Raw genomic sequence first — 20,438 nt, 5'->3', positions numbered from 1 at the left:
TTTTAATATATTTAATAATGAACTGATAAATTCTGATAATCATAGTTGGACCCATCTGAAATATTTTTTGATAGAATTCTTGCATAGATTTGATGGCTGACAAGGTAGAAATACCAATCTGTTCTCTAAGTTTGGAACAACCTTTGCACAAACTAATTATATGATATACAGAAATTTGGTCATTACATAGCTTACATTGTTTATTCCTAATGTCCAAATAATTTCCTTCAACTATGATATAAAAACTGTTTAATCTGATCTGCATATAAAATCTTTTCATCCCAAATGGTATTTTATAATGAATATAATTACTTGCTGGAGGGAAATTTAGATTAACTATATACCATGGGTGAAATTTTGACTCCTGTAAATTTTTCATCTCACGAACAATTGAATTATTATACATATTCTCCACCAATAAAGAAATTCCGTAATTCCAGTCTGTTTCTGAACTGTTAAATAATAAATGAGACAAACCATAACTTGCTAATTTGATCCTAAGTTTGTTATACCAGTTGTTTTGATAGTTTTTTTGTTCTCTGCCAAGGTTTTTAAAACTTTTAATATTGTATTAACCTGTATATTCTCACTAGTTAACAGTCTCTTTAGAAATTTCATGATCCTAATTACCAAGTAAGGCTCTAATAACATTCTGTTAGTATCATGGCGAATCGCATACTCCGGCACTGCTTTGTCTAATCCATAAATTTTTCTTATAAATTGTAATTGAATTTTTTCAAAGTAAGATAACCAGTCCAGACCCCATAATGGGAGAGCATAGCAAATAGAGTTGATAACCAGCGCTGAAAACAGTCGAAACTGCATTTGAATAGAATTTGTTTTCATTTTAACAAATAAACTAATTAAATTATTAATTATTCTATATGCTTTAGTCTTCATTCACTGCATGTGTTTTCCAAAAGACAACGTTGAGGTAATATGAACACCCAAATATAATACTTCCTCAGTTACTTTCAATTTTTCACTCAACAAATAAAAGTCATGATCTTTCCTCACCAGCTTACCTCCGTTTCAAAACACAACAATATGGGTCTTATTCGGGTTGATCTTCAATCCCATCTTCGAAAAGTATCTCTCAGTTAAATTTAATTTTCTTTGAAGACCTATTTTTGTCGGTGAAATCAATACCACATCGTCGGCGTATTGTATCGAATGTACTATCAAATTGTCCTTAATATTAATACCATCCTCCTCCTTCATAAATTGATTATCTAAATCATGGATCATAAAGTTGAATAAATAGGGTGATAACGGATCACCTTGTAGTAAACCGCCACATATCTCGAACGAAGGGTAAGTAATTAGACCACTTTTAATTGTAATAATGTACTGACCAAACAAAGACCCTATTACACTTGTAAATGTTGAGTCTGCTCCATAGTCTTCCAATTTCGCACATAATTTATCCACAGAAATAGAGTTGAATGCTTTTTCTAGATCTAAAAAGGCCACATATACCTTACGTCTTTTTTTAACAAGGTGAATTTGTATGGTCGAAAGCAATATAAATATGGCCACTTCTGTCCCACTCTTCTTTACGAAAGCAAATTGAGAATTTGAAATTAAACCATTTACCTTAGTCCATTTTTCAAACCTATTCACAAGAACTGATGTAAATATTTTTCTCAGCGTTGATAATATGGCGATAGGTCGGTAATTCTTTGGATCAGTATCTTCACCCTTTTTAAATATCATACGAAAATAAGCAGAATGCCACATTTCGGGCAAAAAAACTTGATTATAAATGTAATTAAAATTCGACACTAAAGCTTCTATCATATTTATAGGAAAACGTTTTAAAAAGCTAACTGGTATTAAATCCGGTCCCACCGCTGTCGATTCTCTTAATTTTGTAATAATCTTCACTAATTCATCTGCTACTATTGGCTGGTTCAACACCTTCTCTTTGTCTCTTTCTGTAGATAAACCTTTATCGTCAAGAATTATTAAAGCACTCGACTCACGCTTCTTAAAAAACCTATACCAGTTTTCGAAACCAATAGGATCCTGATATTCCATCTTCTTTCTCGGACGGTATTTTTTTTATCACTGACCAAAAAAATTTATTATTGTTTTTTTCTGATGATAATTTTCTATTCAATTTATTGTAATAACTTCTTTTCTTGGCTGTTATAAGGTTATTGTATGTTCTCTTTGCATTGATATATTCAGTTAATCGCTCTTTCAATCTAGTTTTACGAAATAAAGTTAAATAATATTCTTTAAGTTTCTTGGCTCTGTAACAACACAAGTCGAACCATTCCTGTTTGAACTTATTTTTCATTTTTAGTGACTGTTTGATTCTTTGTGGACTTTGTTCTATAATATATTCATTACATATATTAATCAATGTGGAATAAATTTGATCGGGCCTCACTTCTTGAATTAGTGCCGTTCTATCACCTATTTCAGCCTCAAATTTATTAGTATTGTATTTATATTTCTTTGTTTGAGTCAAAATTTCCTTACTTATTTTGTTTTTATAAATCATTACATTTGTTTTTATCGTTAAGGTGACTGGAAAATGATCTGATAAATCATTATCGAGTACTCTTAATTCAACACACTGATCTAATACAGACTCAGTACAAATTATATAATCGATGACTGACGTGCCTGCTGCCGAAATGAATGTGTGTCTACCAGGATAGTCTTCTTTCATACGTCCATTCAAAATAAATAAGTCACTCTTTTTCACCCAATTTATCAATTGCTTTCCTTTTTTGTTAATTTCATTATCATTGCTGTTTCTTAAACTATAAACAATGGGATTAAACCCTGTATAATCAGAATCAATTTCGTTGCCAATTCTGGCATTAAAGTCCCCAAGGATAATCCATGATGTTGTAAGATGCGACCAATCTGAATAAATCTTCTCAATTTCTTGGAATGGTGACTGCTGGGACTCATATGGAGGAGAATAGTAGACCATAATTGCCATATAACTATTGGGACTCCAATTAGTTTTAAATCCATCCACTTTAATTATGGCAAATATTAAATTAACATTAGAATGAAAATAAATCCACTCTCCCAGGTGTTTCTTCACCAATAACAACAATCCACCCTTAGGTCTTCCAACTCCCAGTTTTTTTGTAGCTGGGGCCGTTAAATAGTTAAATGTGGGTTGCAGGAATTCCATCTCTTTAGCAGTTAGTTCAGTAATCCAGGTTTCTTCCAAACCAATAATCTCGTATTGTTTCATTAATTTTTGAAAATAACTAGAATATAATTTTTTTCTAAGTCCTTGAATGTTCCAATTTATAATCGTAATTTTTGGTTCTTTATCTGGTGTTAAATTTGTTTTTATAAAATTATTGCTGCTATTCTTACCAACTCTACTGTTTATTTTCGCTGCTATGTTAGTTAGTTGATTTCCACTTCTAAAAAAGAACCAGTATCCACCAAACAGTTCTCAGTTAAATTATAGGTAATTTTCTTATTGTTGTAAATTAGACAGTCATTTCGTAATAAAATCGGTCTACCCTTTTTCTTTTCCTCTATATAATATGGGATCAATTTTGCTCTTCTTTCCCTAGATTCTCGAGTGAGATCAGGTGTTATATGTAATTTACTATATAACTCATTAGAGGATTCTTTTTTATACTTATAAAACAATGACAATATTTGGTTTTTTCTCTGAATTGAACTTAGAGTGATTTTTAAAATAGTTGGAGCTACTTTCTTTATTACATAATAGTCCCTTATTTCCTCTGTCTTAAATTCGGTAATCCTCAACTCTTCTTCCATAAATCTACCTAGACTTTCTCTAATATTCATATTATCAGACAAAGGGTATCCGAATACTATCAAATTAGACTGATTTGATGTATTTATAATTTCGTTTGTAAAGTATTTTTGGGCTTCCAGTTTCCTATTTAGTTCCGGCAATGCTATTTCTAAATTATTAACCTTCTGTTCCATTAATCCAAGTCTAATCTTAAATTCTTTATTATCCTCATGTAGCCGGCTTATCTCTGTTTTAACTTCTAATATTAGTTCAGTTATAGCTCCATGTGAAGCTTGAATTAATTTAGTCATTTGGCGTAAACTTGAGGTAATCGGACAGTCTTCTCTCTCTATCGACTCCAAACATTCCACGAATGTAGATTCAAAATCAAAATCACTCACCTCCTCAGCTGTTTTCTCACTTTTCTCCTTCTCCCTCGAAGCAGGCCTTGGTTTACGTAACATATTCTCCAAATTAGTCGGTTTAGACATCTTAACAGCATTGTTACTTCTTGTTGATGGTGGTCGACCTCTCTTCGGTGGTGAATGTGATAAAGGGCCCGGATTTTGCTCAACTCCGGCCAAAATAAGCAAATTCTGTATTATTAATAATAAATATACTTTAATCCATAGCATTTCCATCTTTTAAATTCCTATTAACTCTTCAAAACAAGCTCACACTAAAATCACTCCAACACCGATGAACGCTAGAAGCGCCCCCCATAAAAATATAAAATTGAAATACCATAAAAATAATATAGTTCAGACATTGATCATTTTTCTGATTTTAAATTATATTAAAATATTATGTAATTAATTTGATCATAAAACAAACATCACAAATCTTGAAAAGTTATGTTAGCTTTTATTAATATTTCAAATACAGTATTTACAAATTTTATTTATTCACAAGTATTAAAAATAGCTTTATTTAAACATGTATACATTGTTAATTTGCTATTTTATCAGCTAGGATGACGTACAAATCATTATTAATACAGATTTTAATGTGATATATTGATACCTCTATTAGAAGAGTAATGTGAAAAATTAATAAAATAATTTTGAAGACTATAATGCAACTTGCATGTTAATCCTATGTATTTCTAAAAAATTTCATATGATATACTTATTTAAATGAAGTATCGAGTTAAAAATCATGATAATAATTGGAATAATTCATAATTCATTGATCCGATATTGCTGCTTGATAATAAATTTTATGTTATGGATGCATTAAGTTCTACTGAATGTCATCTGTGTTTCCATATGAAAATTTAAAATAAATGAAATGTTAAAAGTCATCTGTGTTTCCATATGAAAATTTATATCCATTTCTTGTATAATAAATTATTAAGTAATGGATGTTACTTTTGGGTAAAGTCAAATGTTGTGGGTAATCACTGTTTTGCGTTAACTGTTTGTGTGCTTGTTCATTGTGTTGAGGTAGAGCTCATAATGTTGAAAATGCCAAAATTTTTCAGTGCATATGATTGTTTTGATAATTTCAATTTCAATAAAATGTAAAAATATTTTATTTCATCAATTTCTGTTTAATAGAAAATATATTCATAAAGAATGGCTTATCAAAGTGAAAAGAGAAAATTTCCATCCTATTATACTGTACTTCATAAGTTTTTTTTTTGAATTTTGAAGTGGAAAATATCATAAATAGCAATAAATTAAAAACTAATTCAATTTCAATGAAATTTATATTTTGAGTGAGTGCTAAACAGTGAATAGCAGGGTTTTATGCAATTCCATTGTGGCAAATGTTATCAGGAACTACATTAATGTACATTGTAGTCACATCTAGAATGTTGCAAGTTCAGGTAGCAAAACATCAAGAGGATATTGCCAATAATAAACTCGCAACTGAGCTTTCAAAAAGAGTATTAGCACATGGCTATGTGCCCCTTTGGGCTAATACTAGATTACTGAGGCAGTGCTATGACAAAAGAATGTTTATGGGGAAATCTTTATATTGCATTGTTTTCACCCTGCAATACCCCTACCATTGATATTCCACACTTATGGATAGAATTATTTAAACTATTCACATTGTAGATGCTCTAAAGACCTTTACACTTGGGGATTTATATCTTAATTTTAATAAATACATGTTTTTAGCATTGATTAGGTGTGATTTCTCTCCCATATAACATTCCTAGTGTAAAGTGAAAATTGTTTTTTGTCAATTATAAACAGTGAAGTTTTGATTTGCTATCATTGTTTGTTTCTAAGAATATTTCAAAAGAAAAATTGATGGTGTTAAACATACATCATAATTTAAAAGTAAATTCAATATAGTAATACTTTTTAAACATTTAAAATTATATTAGTTTATTTATAGCTTTTCACTTGAAGTCTGATCTAAATTTTTGTTGCTGTAATATTCTAAAAAGAAAGTGATGTTGCAAATGTGTGTTTGCATATTAAAGACATTGAATCAGCTGGACATTCAAACATGAAATAATCTAAATGTTAGAATTTTTAATTAATATTAGGAAATTGCATTATCAGACAATTTTATTCAAGTTTAAACATAGACCTAGAAGTTGAAGAAGAAAACATACCTCTTGAAGACACAATTAGAATTTTGTATGTGTACTAGTTGCAACGTTTTTGCTGCATTATACAAATTCACATTATAGTGGAGGAATATGATACAGGAGTTAACTTTATTTCATTTTCTGTTAAACTTTGCTTGTGAAATAAATAAATATGGTACATAGCTACCATAGTTTATGATATTTATTACTTTTACATTGTTTTCCTAAGTTTTCAGAGACTGATGGCTATTATTTCAATCTTTAGGGATAAGATGCAGTTATTATTAGAGGGTGGTTATTTGACTAAAACTAGTATTTTCTTTTTCATTTTTGCTGGTATTTAACTATATATTCTGAAGACTTTGGTTTGTTTCTTTTTACTCTATATGACATTAACATAACATACTTAATGAATTTTTCTTTATAAATTGTTCTTTTGTTTTTAATTGTAACTGTACAAGTAAAAAATTGCTGTTAACAAGATGCAAATATACTCTAAAATGTACATTTGAGTAAAATTTATTAACATTAACAATGATTTGAATAGCATTACAGCCATTTTATTGGTTGTATTTATCTGCCAACACATGACAGTGGTGTTGTGCAAGTAACATCCACTAGTTACTTACATTGTTAAAATCTTTAATGCTTGATAATAGGATATATTTTCTGATTCATCCAGATTTGTATATTATATTTATTATATGAAAGGAGCATTCTCAAGTTAATTTCTAAATAGTTTATTACAACCAATATTTGATATTAATATCAATTTTAAAACAATAATCTTAAAAAGTAAACAAATAAGAAAAAAGAAAAGATGATATTTTTAAAAATTTAAATTAAAGAAGTAAAAGATTGATCAAATTTTTTTTACATGAATAATTTATTATTATTATTATTATTCGAATTTTTAATATTAAATATTTTCTGCTTCTGTTTTTCTGTTCAGTAATTGATTAAACATTATAATGCCAAATATAATTAAATCACATTTTAATAAAAGAAATTTTTACTTTCAGATGATAAAATAAAAAAAAGATTTTTTTTAATGAATATGTATTCTAAGAAAGGGAAAAAAATGTAAATGTGTGTATATATATATAGTTGTAGAAAGTGTTGAATCAATAATTTTTTATGACTTCAATTAATTCAATGTAAGATTTTTATCTAAATTCACTTTTTTGTTAAAGAAGATAATTTAGAATTTCAATTTTCCTAATAATTATTTATAATTTAAAATTTTATTATTATTATTTTTCAAAAATTAATAACTACAATATAAATTCACTTTGTTTCCAATAATGCTTTGGTGTGAATTAATATACCTTTAAAATAACTCTTTATTAACTTTTATTATTATTTTTTATTACTCTAAATTTGATTACGTTTTCAAAAATTGGATTCTTTTTTTCTCATTTGAATGAAGACTTATTATTATTTTGACTGTTAAAGTAAAGTTAATGTTGTAATTTTAAGAATTTAAATTTGATATACTTTAATGAAAATTTTTTTATTCATAAAAATTTTAAATTAATTGGTCTTTCTTAATTTTATAAAAATGACGATATCAATTTGTAGAATCAAAAATGAATAGCAAATATTTTGTAAGTTATTATTAACAAAGCATTTACCATGGTATTAAAGTAATATATAATTAATCTATATCTACAATATAAATTTTTATTTTTTAGGTATCTTTTGGCACCAAACCTTATCCAGAAGCATATCTTACCTGAAGGTGCTTGGCAAATTTCCACTCAGGTTCATAAAATTTGGTTTTTAACAATGTTTTAGTTAATGGTAACAGATTTCTTATAAGAAATGCTTCCATTTCTAAAAGTAAATTCAAATTTTAAATATTTTTGTGCATACTTCATTTTTATTACCTTTAGAATTTGTTTTCAGGAAATAGAACACTGTTATTACCATGCAATTATTAAAGATTATCCAGGAGCCCTTGCAGCATTAAGAACTTGTAATGGAGTTAGGTGAATATATATGTATTTTTTAATCTTTCAAAATTCTAAATGTTTGTTTGCTATGCACTTCTATGCCATTCGACCAATTGCTATGAAACTCTGCAGTTATTAATACGTTAACATACTTCTAACTTATAATTCATGATTCACATTTTAGTTAGCTGTAACATCTAACTTATTTATAGATAACATATTAAATATCATCCCAAAATATTAATTGATTTTTTATATATCGATTTACTTTTTGTCTATATTCAACTTGCTGGCTTTACATGTAGTGCCATTTATTGGCAAAATAATTTTTTAAAATAATAAACTAAATATAATTTATAGAAAAAAAGATATAATTTAAAAAAAATATATTATATACTCTTAATTACTGTGACAATGATGTAGCACAAAGTAGATGTGCTATATCATTACTGAAATGGGTAGTATGTAGCACTCACCTGCATGGAGTCGAAAATGTTACATTGTGAAAACTGTATAAGTATTTAATTTTCTACACCTAACAACTGAATGTTTCTCATTCTGAATGGTACTTTTTTAATTCTAATAAGTGCCCACCAGTAACTGAGTGGATACAACCACCAAACATCAGGATTTGTGCCTCACCAATGGGCTAGCCATATGGAATTTTCCAGGTTTTCTTCATGTTAGTAATACCTAAATAGGGGCTAGTTTTCCATAAAAGTTCTCCCATGAGGCATTCTCTTGGTAGTTCGTCCATACATGTCATATTGCTGTAACCAAATAAACCAAACTAATAATTTTTCTATAAGCTTGCTATTTATGAGGACATACTTCCCACATAATTTATAGGCATTCCAATAATGTTCTCAAAATAGATTTACATACATTTTTGAAATTTATGATTAATAATGCTGGATGTAACAATTACTGTGATGGGTACGTTATAAACCCAAGTAAAGCCAGGTGTAACTAGATAGTGATTCATATTTGAATGTTATTCAAAAAGAGATTCAAACAATTATTATTTCTAAAAGAAGTATTGATAAATCTTTTTATGAAGATCATTATTATCGTCTTTGCTTTCAAATTTTGTAAGAATAAATTTTTTTCTTTTATAATACAATTGCATTCTGATTTTTAATACCAAAAGAGTATTAAAATACTCCACAAATATTTTAAAAGTTGCATTTGTGAGAAGCCGGGGATTAGAGAGTAAAGCTCTAAACCCCTTTGATCAGCGTTGGGTTGGTAAAACCTGCTTACTTTGTCACTGGATGGATAGGAGGGTTATAAGTTGAGTGGGAAGGCCGCGGATAAGTTGATAGGGTGACTGTTCTCCAAAGAAAGACAGGTTACCATGTTAACGAATAACAAAAGTTTAATGAATACATAGGGAAAATACAAAGGAGATAAAACTGTCTACGGCAATAACTTGCATGCTAAATACAAGCTAAATACAGAGCTACAATACAGAGCTAAATAGGTCGCTTGTGAGACTAACAAGGGGACCTTATGGTCTCGGAAATTCGGTTTGGGATGAGACTTTGCAGGTTAGTAGTATACCTCAAGGATGTCCACCCAGAAGAATTGTAAAGCGCACTAACCAGAAGATTCCGAGAAAAAGGGCTCAAAAGTTTTAATCGCAGCTCATATACGGGTCGATTTTATACTATGGAAGTGCAGCGAAATGGCTGATTTTGTAGTGAACTTGCTTGCAACGTGGGCGATCTAGGTTTGATTCTAGCCTTGGCTAACGTTTTTTTTAAATTATTTTAAAAATTATAACAACTTTTAAATAATGTAAAAAAAAAAAAATTTAAAAAAAAAAAAGTTAGCCAAGACTAGGATCAAACCTAGATTGCCCGCGTTGCAAGCGAGTTTGCTATAGAATCAGCCATTTCGCTGCACTTCCATAATGTAAAATCGACCAGTATATGAGCTGCGATTAAAATTTTAGATCCCTTTTTCTCGGAATCTTCTGGCTATTGCACTTTACAATTCTTCTGGGAAACATCACCATCGAAGTGTTGTGACTTTGTGACTCTTCTTACCTCATAATTTAACCAATTTTGACGTTTCTCCCTGTTAATAACCATGTTTAGCTTTATTTTTGACACTTATTCAAAACATCATTAAAATTTGTTGATTTGTATGATTATTTGATCTTTTTTATCTATAGGTCAGAGGTCACTGGAACTGCCAGGTGGTGAGAAAAGAAAGTGGGTTTTTCCCCTTCGCAAATTTAACTGCATATTAATTTTTAATTTAATTAATTCAACCAATTAATTGGACCAGAATCTCACACATTAAACTGTTTAATTTCTAATGTTTTTGGTCATATTTAATCAACCTTCTTCAGAATAAATATATAAAACAAATGACAGTTGTATTCCAATAGCCATTCGAATGTACTATCATTTGTTTTATATGTTTATCCTGAAGAAAGTGGGTTAAATACAGTCAAAAATGTTAGAAATTAAACAGTTTAATGTTATTTTTAAGATATTTGTGGAGTGTTTTAATATTAAGCACTACATTTTTTAGTAGTTCTAAAACAATGCTAAAGACATCATCTATCACTGTCGTTGTTTGTATGAATAAATTTTTACCATATAGAATGCTATATAGATACATTATATATACGCTAGATTCTTATTAATTTGGCCATTCCTTGCACAAAGAGTGCCAGATTAGTAAATGTTGAATTACTGTGTATAGTCCTAAAGGTAATGATGTGATCTTTTGCCCTTCAGTACTGATTCTGTTTGGAGCTGTTCTGTTTTTATTATTCTAAAATTATATATAGTGATACAGTAATAGTAAGTTTAATTCTTTATTAAATTTAATGTTGTGAGTTCATTCTATGTATTTAAAAAGCATGAATAAGAGACAAACATATTATGATGAGGGGATATGCTGGATAATTGAGAAACTTGATTAGTAAGGGCTGGATGAGACTGTAATATGTTAGATATCATTAAAGTTGATTCCAATATCTGAAACTTTATAAACTGCAATCAGTTTTATTCTTATTCTTCTTGGAATATATTCATAAATTTAAATAGAAATATTCTCTCTTATTCACACCCAGATTCTTTAACATTACGAAGTCAACACACCTTAATACTGAGAAAGCACACTTATTCAGCTAAACATTTTCAACCCATTTCCATGGGCCATCATCAGGTTAAAGATGTTCGAATCAATGACTTTTCGAACACGTTCAAATTTAAATTATATTAGAACATATGTTGAAATAAAATTAAGTAAACAAGCATAATGAAATTAATACAATAAATAAGAAAAACAAAATAATATATAAATGAATACAAAACACGGTAATTCCCCACAATACAATATGTAAACATTTTTTTATATAGTAACTCAGGTTTTTATTGAGCCTGGTGGATGTATCATCTTACGAGTTCTTTCTCATTATATATTTCCATGCCAATAGTAAAATGGTTGCATCTTTATAGTTTAAACATTTATCATTTAAACTAGATCTGTAGATTTCACACTTCTCTGTTGTGGATGCTAGTGTAGGCAAGTGCACCTTTGCAATGATTCTGGCCTCTTCCCATTTAACTATGGATCCATCCGTCTGCGCTATTTTTTATAACGCTGTTGTATATCAGCTCTTTGCTACGTCATACTTATGTTCTTTTGCTACATCATACGTGAGATCTACAGATCTAGTGCTTGTGTAGACTTAGCAAAAGTAATAATAGGTAGGTTACCATAAAATTGCAATAGCCAAAGATCACTAGCAACATATCATTGTGCAAGGAACTGCCATATGCAAACCAGAGATATACAGGACAATATTCATTAAAAAACAAAAAGGCTGAATAAGAACAAGTATTAAATTTTTTATCTTTTGAGTTTGATATGCCTGTTTTCTGTTTTATCCAGTAGTCAACTGTTTGTAACTTTTTATGCTGTTTATTTTTAAACTTGTATAGGCTGTCAGTGGGAAATGACAGAAAGTGAGGGTCTTCCCCTCACTTTCTGTCATTTCCCACTTGAGCACAAAGAACATTGGTTGGGAAGATACTACTCCTGCCTCCCTTGTGTCTACATCCTTGCTAAGAATTATAATTGTTTGATTTTAGGGACTGTAAAAGATTCTATAGAAATGACTTTTGCTTATTTTCATTGAAGTCAATATTAAAGTAAAAATAATTTTTGTAAATATTGAATACTTTTAAATCCATTATTTCAGGATTTCAGTTAATCTAGCAATATATTTTTAAATTAAATTTGGTTTTTTGCCAAAATATATTATTAATACTAATATAAATCACACATTTATTTATTAAAGAATTAATTTTATATTTGTGTGGTAGTGAAACAATTGTAATGATTAATTTAAAATAATTGTTAAGCAGAATTTTAGTATTTCATCATTAATGTAATTAAATATATTAAATTTCAGTGGAATTATCCATGTTGGTAATGAAACATTTGTTATTCATCCTTTCTATGGTGGTGATCTTTCAGTGAGTATTTATTTTTAAATATGAAGTGCAAAATATTTTCAATAAAACTGTAAACTTTGTAAAACGGAAATCTATACTATGTTTGATAAGCTATTTTATATAAGTTGACATTTAATCACACTGAAAAACTTTTTATATATCAAATTTTACATGTTTCTTTAAGACATTTGTATAATTATAGAAATTTTGTAACTTAATACATTTCATCTTACTGATCATTGTATTATGCAAAACTAACATTATGGTCTTACCATTGAATATAACACAATAATTAATAGCCAAAAAGTCAAATAACATACTTTGGTTCCAATAATATTGTCCAGGTATGCCAAAGTATGTTGGATTTTTTCAGATTATATCTTGAATAAATTTTTAAACTAATTTTTCTTAAAGATAAGCCAAAGTCACCAACTTTTATAAATATTAATAATTAGAAAATTGATTTTAAAATTTATTAACTAATTTAGAAGCATTTTGAAAGAAAAATTTGATGTGGAATGGTAACTGAAACTGCAATGTTTGCATGCTAAGTAATTATGTTATTGATTACATTGTCCAGACTTCAATTTGATATTTATCTTTAGACATAAATAATTTTTAAATTTTTGTATAATAGATGAGTGGCTCTAGATAAAGACATCTCCAATTGGTGTAATGATAATTAAAAAGTATAGTCAGGTAATAATTTCAAAATTGTATACATATCTGCAGTGGTGCACTCAGGATTTAATCTTGGGGAAGCTGAGTTGATTGCATAGAAAATTTACATGCCAATGCAATAAAATTCCCACCTTAAGTGATTGCTAATTCGTAAGTAGTATCTATACTACAGATACAGAAGATATGACACAATATTAAAAAATGAAAAAAAGAATTTCAATTAGGAAAAGAGTTTTGGAAAATTTTCTAGTGTTTTTCCCCATTTCTTTGGATGGTGCCAGGGCTCCTTGGTCCTCCTCTGGGTGTGCCACTATCTGGATGCACAGATCAATATGTATAGTGTAACTGGTAATGTACCCACTTGATATGCAAGATTTGTGTATTCAAATTCAATTTTGGATTAAATTTTTTTCTAGATATTTTTAAATTTAATTAAACAAAAAATTAGTTTAGTAATTTATTCAGAACACAATCTCTGATAAAATTTATGTAGGTTGCCTTCAAGAAATTTAGGTGTTACCTAAGTGTAAACACTTACACTAATTTATACCCTTGTCGTTTTATTTGTTATATGTTTATTATTTAAATGCTTTTTTTATAACAATCTTAAATTTGTAAATTTTATTTGAAATGGTATTCAAATTTATGAAAATATTATATATTATCTTGGATTTCTTCATTGTGTTTCCATTTGTGCCAGCTTCACACATATTTTATATGTTTTTAACTATATTTGAAATAACAAGAATGTTATTAAATAAATATTCAATAATTTATGATTTTTGTTTCTAGAGAAGACATCCTCATGTTATATATCGATATTTTGGAGAAGTCAAAGAAAAACATACTTGTGGTAAGTATTGCTTTAAAATAAATATAAACATAAAAACGTTTTACACTTTCATTGTTATAATTTTGTAAATTAATAAAATATAGATTAATATTTTTATTAAGAGTTTATCATGCAAATTTGTAATCACACTTATGTGATTTCACAACTTTTTTATTTTTTTCCATTGTCTAGTATAAAATTAATACAGTATACAAACAACTAAAATATTTTTTCTTTGTTAAAATGCATGTTGGGTTTTTTAATTGTAATTCCTCTTCAGTTAGCATTCTTTTAAAACCCTCAATAAAGAATGTTAACTAATTATTTACTTATTTTGTAAATTTCTAAGACATGTATTTAAATAAAACTAATTTTTGCAAAAATTAAATAATCACTGACTCTAAAATTTATTAACAGTGTTAATGTATTGTTCACTAATTTTGGATTTTATTGAATTAATATTAAATATCACTTAAACCATATTAATTGTACATTTTAAGTGCTTACTTGGCATAAACTTAATAGAATAATCAGTTATACATTGTTCAATATTGTGCATTTTCTAATGTTTTAATTAGCTGTGTTCAGGGGAATAATGTAGAGCTAAGCACTTATATTTATTATCTTTTAACTTTAGTTTGTTATATCTATCTTATTTTACATATAAAATTTATTTTGGTGTTAATAGAGTGTATATAAAACATGTTAATAACGTTTATTCAAAATATGAAATTAATGTTATATGGACTTTAGAAGATACTGAAAAAATCAAGGGTGTATATCACATAGAAATCATATTTTATTGATTAAGATTGTTAAGCTTACTAATTTCTATAGTATATTATGTGTTGTTTAATTTAATTTTGTATTATCATTTTACAATGATCACACATTTTTCAGGTAATACAGGAATGCATGAATGGGGTTTTAAGCAATTTAGGATACATCCTGGAAGAATTAAAGTAAGAAAATAAAATTATAAAATAGGAAATTTATGTAATAATAATAGTTTAAGTTTATTTTTCTGTTAATAAGTTTTTCTAATAAAATTTTAATCTGTTATAAACAGAAAATAATTATTAAAATGTTAAAGTTGATAGAATATATTTTGTATGTTTTGTGCTAATGCACTTTGGACATAACAGGTCCCATTTCAGTCTTAATACATAGATCCTTTTCAGAGTTTGTAGGCATATGCATACAATTCATTAATTTTATAATAAAAACTTCTCAACATATATACATATGTGACAAAAAAAAAATCCACCAAATGAGAACATTTTAAGCAGGACACATAAACTTGAAAAGAAAATTTGTACTATTTGAAACAACATTCATAAAAATTGAATATAGTTTTTATTAAAAATTAAAATATAGTTTTTATATAGGAATTTCTTACAAAATGGGACATTATGATAATTATTTAAAAAATGGCACTTAAATTATTTTCTGATATTTTAAAATTACAAACGTGGTAGATGCATATACAAGGTCTGTTCAAAAAGTATCGGACCTTATTTTTTTCCGCGTAAACCAATGATGCGAGAGAGGCCTCCTTCGGTGGAGTTGTGGAGGGGACAGTCATGCACAGCCCTGAATTTTTTCCCGCCTGCAGAAAGCGTCAGTCGTTGGCAATCGGCGTATGAGTGAGGTCATGTAGTGCGCTCTCGTCGGATTTCACTAAGCTGGAAAATGACTGAACAACGTGAGCAGCGATATTACATCAAATTTTGCCAAAAACCTTGGCGATACCCGAGTGTAAACCATTCGCAAGATTCAGCAGGCTTTCGGGGACGATCCTCGAGGCCAAAAAAAGCGCGGCAGGTCCGCAGCAATATCAAAGGTCATGTTGACAGTTTTTTCGACTCTCGTGGGGTGGTGTGTCGTGAGTACGCACCACAAGGCCAAACCATCGCAAAGGAGTACTACCAGGAGGTCCTTCGTCGTCTTTCCGATACAGTGCGATGCAAACGATGGGATCTGTGGTCGATCAAAACTTGGCAGCTCCATCGTGATAACGCATCCGCCCATTCTGCGCATCTGATTCGGGCTTTCGTCGCCAAACACAATACTCCTGTGGTTCGTCACGCTCCGTACTCTCTCCACATGGCTCCGTGTGACCTTTGGCTATTTCTCAAGCTGAAAATGCCGCTAAAAGGAACCCAAATTTAGTCGAGAGAAGACATCATGCGAAATGCGACGGACCGGCTGATAACCATTCCAAAAGATGCGTTCCAGCAGTGTTTCCAGCAATGGCAGGAACGCTGGGAGAAGTGTATACATTACCAAGGAGACTACTTTGAATGGGATTAGGGTTTTGTACCTCAAAGTCAATAAATTTATTTTTGCCGACCAAAGGTCCGATACTTTTTGAACAGACCTTGTATGTTTCTAAAAGTATTGAAAAGAAGTTTTATTATCTTGGCAATCATACATAATGATAGCTTGTAACATTTGCAAAAAAGACTTCAAAATTTTCTTAAAAAATATATAAATAAAACTGAAATTATAACAGCTTCATTAATAATATGTTTTTATCATTCTAAAATTTTATAGAAACAAATATTTATAGTATTTAAATTTAAAGAAATGCTAAATATATATAAAATTTAAAAGTTTTAATCTTGTCAGCTTACATGCATTAAATAAATATCATAAGCTGTATGTTTTTAATAAATGTTAGAATAAATACTTTGTAAGCATAATAAAGCATTATTTATGAAAGATATTGAATTCTAAACTATAAATTTAATTCAATATGATTGATATTACTTGAAGCAATATCAAAATATTTAGTGAATTTATTTTTAATCTAATATAATTTAAAAATTTATTTTTATTATATATAGCGAGATGTGAGAGAAGTATTCAAGTTTATTGAATTAGGGTTAGTTCTTGATCAGGCAATGGTATGTTTTTTACATGCATAAAATTTTTTGCAATTATTTTTAAGTATAAATTTCTAGATTTTAATATAACTTTCTTATTTTAGTTCGATAATCGAAATGCAACAAGATCAGAAGTTGTCAATGATGCAATTCAAGTTGTTAACTGTGTAGATATGGTGAGTATTCTTTTAACTTACTGTAGCCAATGTGGTGAGGGATCATTGCTTGTAAATTAAACACTTCTTATTTTTCATCTTCTGTTAATACCTTATTTATTTTTCTGTCTTCTAATTTGAATTCAGTTAATGTTAAAATTAAGAATAAATAAATTTGTAAAATTTAATTTTTACTTGAAACAGTGTTAACTCTCTGAGACTAAACTTTACTTTGGGGTCTGTTAAAGAAGCAGATCTGATTACTCTGTGGGTTAGTGACCAAGAATCAATAACTGCTAGTGTAATGGAAATACAATAAATTTTAAGAAAAAAACAGTTAAACAAATAATTGGGCTGCAATTTGAAAAAAATGTAAATTTATAAATTGCCACTGTTGTCCATCTGTTTGTCTTTTCTTAATTTTGAGAATGGAGTTAGATAGATGAAATATGAGATCAGATATGGAAAGCTTATGGGCACAAGGTCCCAATTAACTATACACAAACTTCCAATGCAAACCTGAAGTCATGTAATTTCAATTCAAAAATTTCCCTGAAAGCAGTTAGATGACTTTACCACTCAATTGCTAAAGGAAAAGTATTATGTACAGGGGCAAGCCACTACTAATTTGAAGTGGAGAGCATATATTTTAAATTAAATTTAAAAATATATTAAAAATTACAGCCCAGCATTGTGATGATGTCACAATAAATAATTGCTTGTTTTTAATAAATGAGCAAAAAATGGAACAACAATGGTTTGTTACAATTAATAACTAAAATCAAGAACTCTTAAACTAGTATTATTTACTAATTAATTTAACAATTTTTTCAAATAATGTTTAACATTCAACAAAAAGTGTATATTTACAAAAAAGTAATGATAAATTACTGATAACAAATTCTGTAAAATTACACTTCAAGAACCAAATTCTTTCTTATCACAGATCAACTCATGTACTGTTACTAGAATACACCTCCTCTCTTTTCCACTTTGCTCTCATCTACTTATACACATTTAGTACAGTGATGTTATAGTCACAATCTTTTCATTTACACATTTCATCATTGTGCTTAATCTACATTTTTTTGTTTCTCATGATGACAGTAAACTCTTGACATAAAAAATTGCTTAAAATTTATTTATATGATGATTACATTGATTAAACAGTATGTTAATTTTGCTTTTCTGAGATTTGCTGGATGTTTTCTTGTCACATGGTTAATAGTGTTTTCCAGGAAGACTGTGGATGGAGAGATGTTTTAGACTTTTGTTTTCATGGTTGAGAGTGTAAACTAGTTGTCCAAAACTTAACATAAACAAAATAAACAGAAATGGAGTAGTGTTCCTTTTCATAAATTGTATGTATATATTTACAATTTCAGTCAGTTCCCTGCAAAGCATTTTCTTGCATAACTTTTGAGAATATTTGATAATACATACATACATATATNGTTTGTTAGGAATACACACAACTCTCATGCACTTCATTAAAATATAAGATTTGTTAAAGAATCAAACTATAAGTTTGTTTACTTTTCTTAGTCCATTTTTGATTTCGTAGTTTTTCTAATTTTCAGTTGAACTAATTAAATTTACGTACAGCCTTATCTGTAAAAAATGACAAAATGATTTATTTACTTTGCAAAAATTTTAATTTGTCCATTTTGTTCTGCATTATATATACCCGAAGATGTCTGTTATAAACATATGAAAACATTAGTAGAAATGTGTTAATTTGAAGTATGCTGGTGTAGGTGTTTGATATGTGTTTAAAAATGTTTACATTTTAATGTTCCTCTATCAATAATCTCTGCAAATTGTATCATCATCTCTGTTTTCTGAAATGTTAGTTATATAATTTACTAGAAAAATTCTATACCCTGCATGCCACTGAATAGCAACAGAAATATATGTTGCCACAAATTAACATATAATTACTTATGAGAAAATTCAAATTAATTTAATTATAAGTGAAAATTGTACTTAAATTAGCACTTTGGTTAATCGATAAAAGCAACAGAAAATTAACAAAAAATATAATTGTTGTTAATTATTGCTTTTATAATCCATTAATTTACATATTTTAAATTAAGCAAAATTATAATGTACAGTACAACTTATTTTTTTTAACAGTTTAAAAATATTTTGGTTAAAATCTGTCAGTTAATAATGCTTTATTAACTAATCATTATTTTATTAAATTTTACCTGTTGCTAAATAACTTCTGTTGATCAAGATTGTTATTATTATATCTTTCAAAATAATTTCTCTTTTGTTAATTTTAAAAAGTTACAATTGATATAAAATAAGGTCCTTAACCTAAAATTTATTATTATTATGATGGTGATAAAAAGATAATCTTTTCATGAGTTTATTTTTATATTAGGTATAATAATTTGTTTAGATTGTAATAAAGATTAACATTATGATAGATATCTAAATTATTATAAATATTACTTACTTTATAATGTACAGTATTTCAGAACTGTGAATACCAGAGTTTCTGTAGTGTATGTAGAGACGTGGGCTCATGGAGATCAAATAGAAATTAACAATGATGTTCGTCAAACTTTGCTGAATTTTATGGAGTATGCCTCTCGAAAATTATATAAAGTTGCAAAAGATGCCACTCATTTGCTAACGTACGTATATCTGATATTCAAAAATTACATATAAAATTTATTAAATCCTTGTTAAAATAAAAGAAAAGACATTTTTAATTTTTAAATGTACATTAAACTCAAATATTTCATTAATTTTTTTATATCAAGCAATTTATTTTATACACTAATATTTAATACAAAAAAAGGAAATAAAGAACTTAAAGAAAGTAAATATTGGATCAGATAGTTTGCTCTTTAATTAAATTTTTTTGGTATGTGATTATAAAAATTTACAAGTTTTTAACTTTATTACATTTATTTATTAGTTTTGCTGTCAAAATGTGTATATTTTTTCTTATATTTCCACTAAAAGTAAATATTGTATTATCTGCAAAGTAAAAGAAAAACTGTGAAGAATGTAATAATATAAAATTTCTACTTTCTTTAGTTTTAATTTATTTTCAAATTATGATAAATTTTTAAATTTATTCTGACCAAACTGTGATATGCTTATGTTAACTCATTTGTATAGATCAGT

General features: G+C 28.0%; 1 protein-coding gene across 1 annotated transcript in view; it reads left to right on the top strand.

Annotated features, from left to right (window-relative positions):
- Positions 1-20,438, top strand: part of LOC111627695 — a 170,783-nt gene that overhangs the window by 117,411 nt on the left and 32,934 nt on the right. Inside the window, exons 5-12 of the mRNA XM_023371312.1 lie at positions 7,997-8,066; positions 8,211-8,293; positions 12,696-12,759; positions 14,212-14,272; positions 15,152-15,213; positions 17,101-17,160; positions 17,244-17,315; positions 19,773-19,943. Coding sequence (XP_023227080.1) covers positions 7,997-8,066; positions 8,211-8,293; positions 12,696-12,759; positions 14,212-14,272; positions 15,152-15,213; positions 17,101-17,160; positions 17,244-17,315; positions 19,773-19,943 — 643 coding nt within the window. The remainder of the gene's footprint in view (positions 1-7,996; positions 8,067-8,210; positions 8,294-12,695; positions 12,760-14,211; positions 14,273-15,151; positions 15,214-17,100; positions 17,161-17,243; positions 17,316-19,772; positions 19,944-20,438) is intronic.

The sequence above is a fragment of the Centruroides sculpturatus genome, unplaced genomic scaffold (assembly GCF_000671375.1).
Source record: "Centruroides sculpturatus isolate CEXI.00-Female unplaced genomic scaffold, Cexi_2.0 scaffold468, whole genome shotgun sequence".
In the NCBI taxonomy this organism is placed as follows: Eukaryota; Metazoa; Arthropoda; class Arachnida; order Scorpiones; family Buthidae; genus Centruroides; species Centruroides sculpturatus.
Note: the sequence above shows the minus strand (reverse complement) of the source record. Positions and strands in the feature narration are given on the sequence as shown.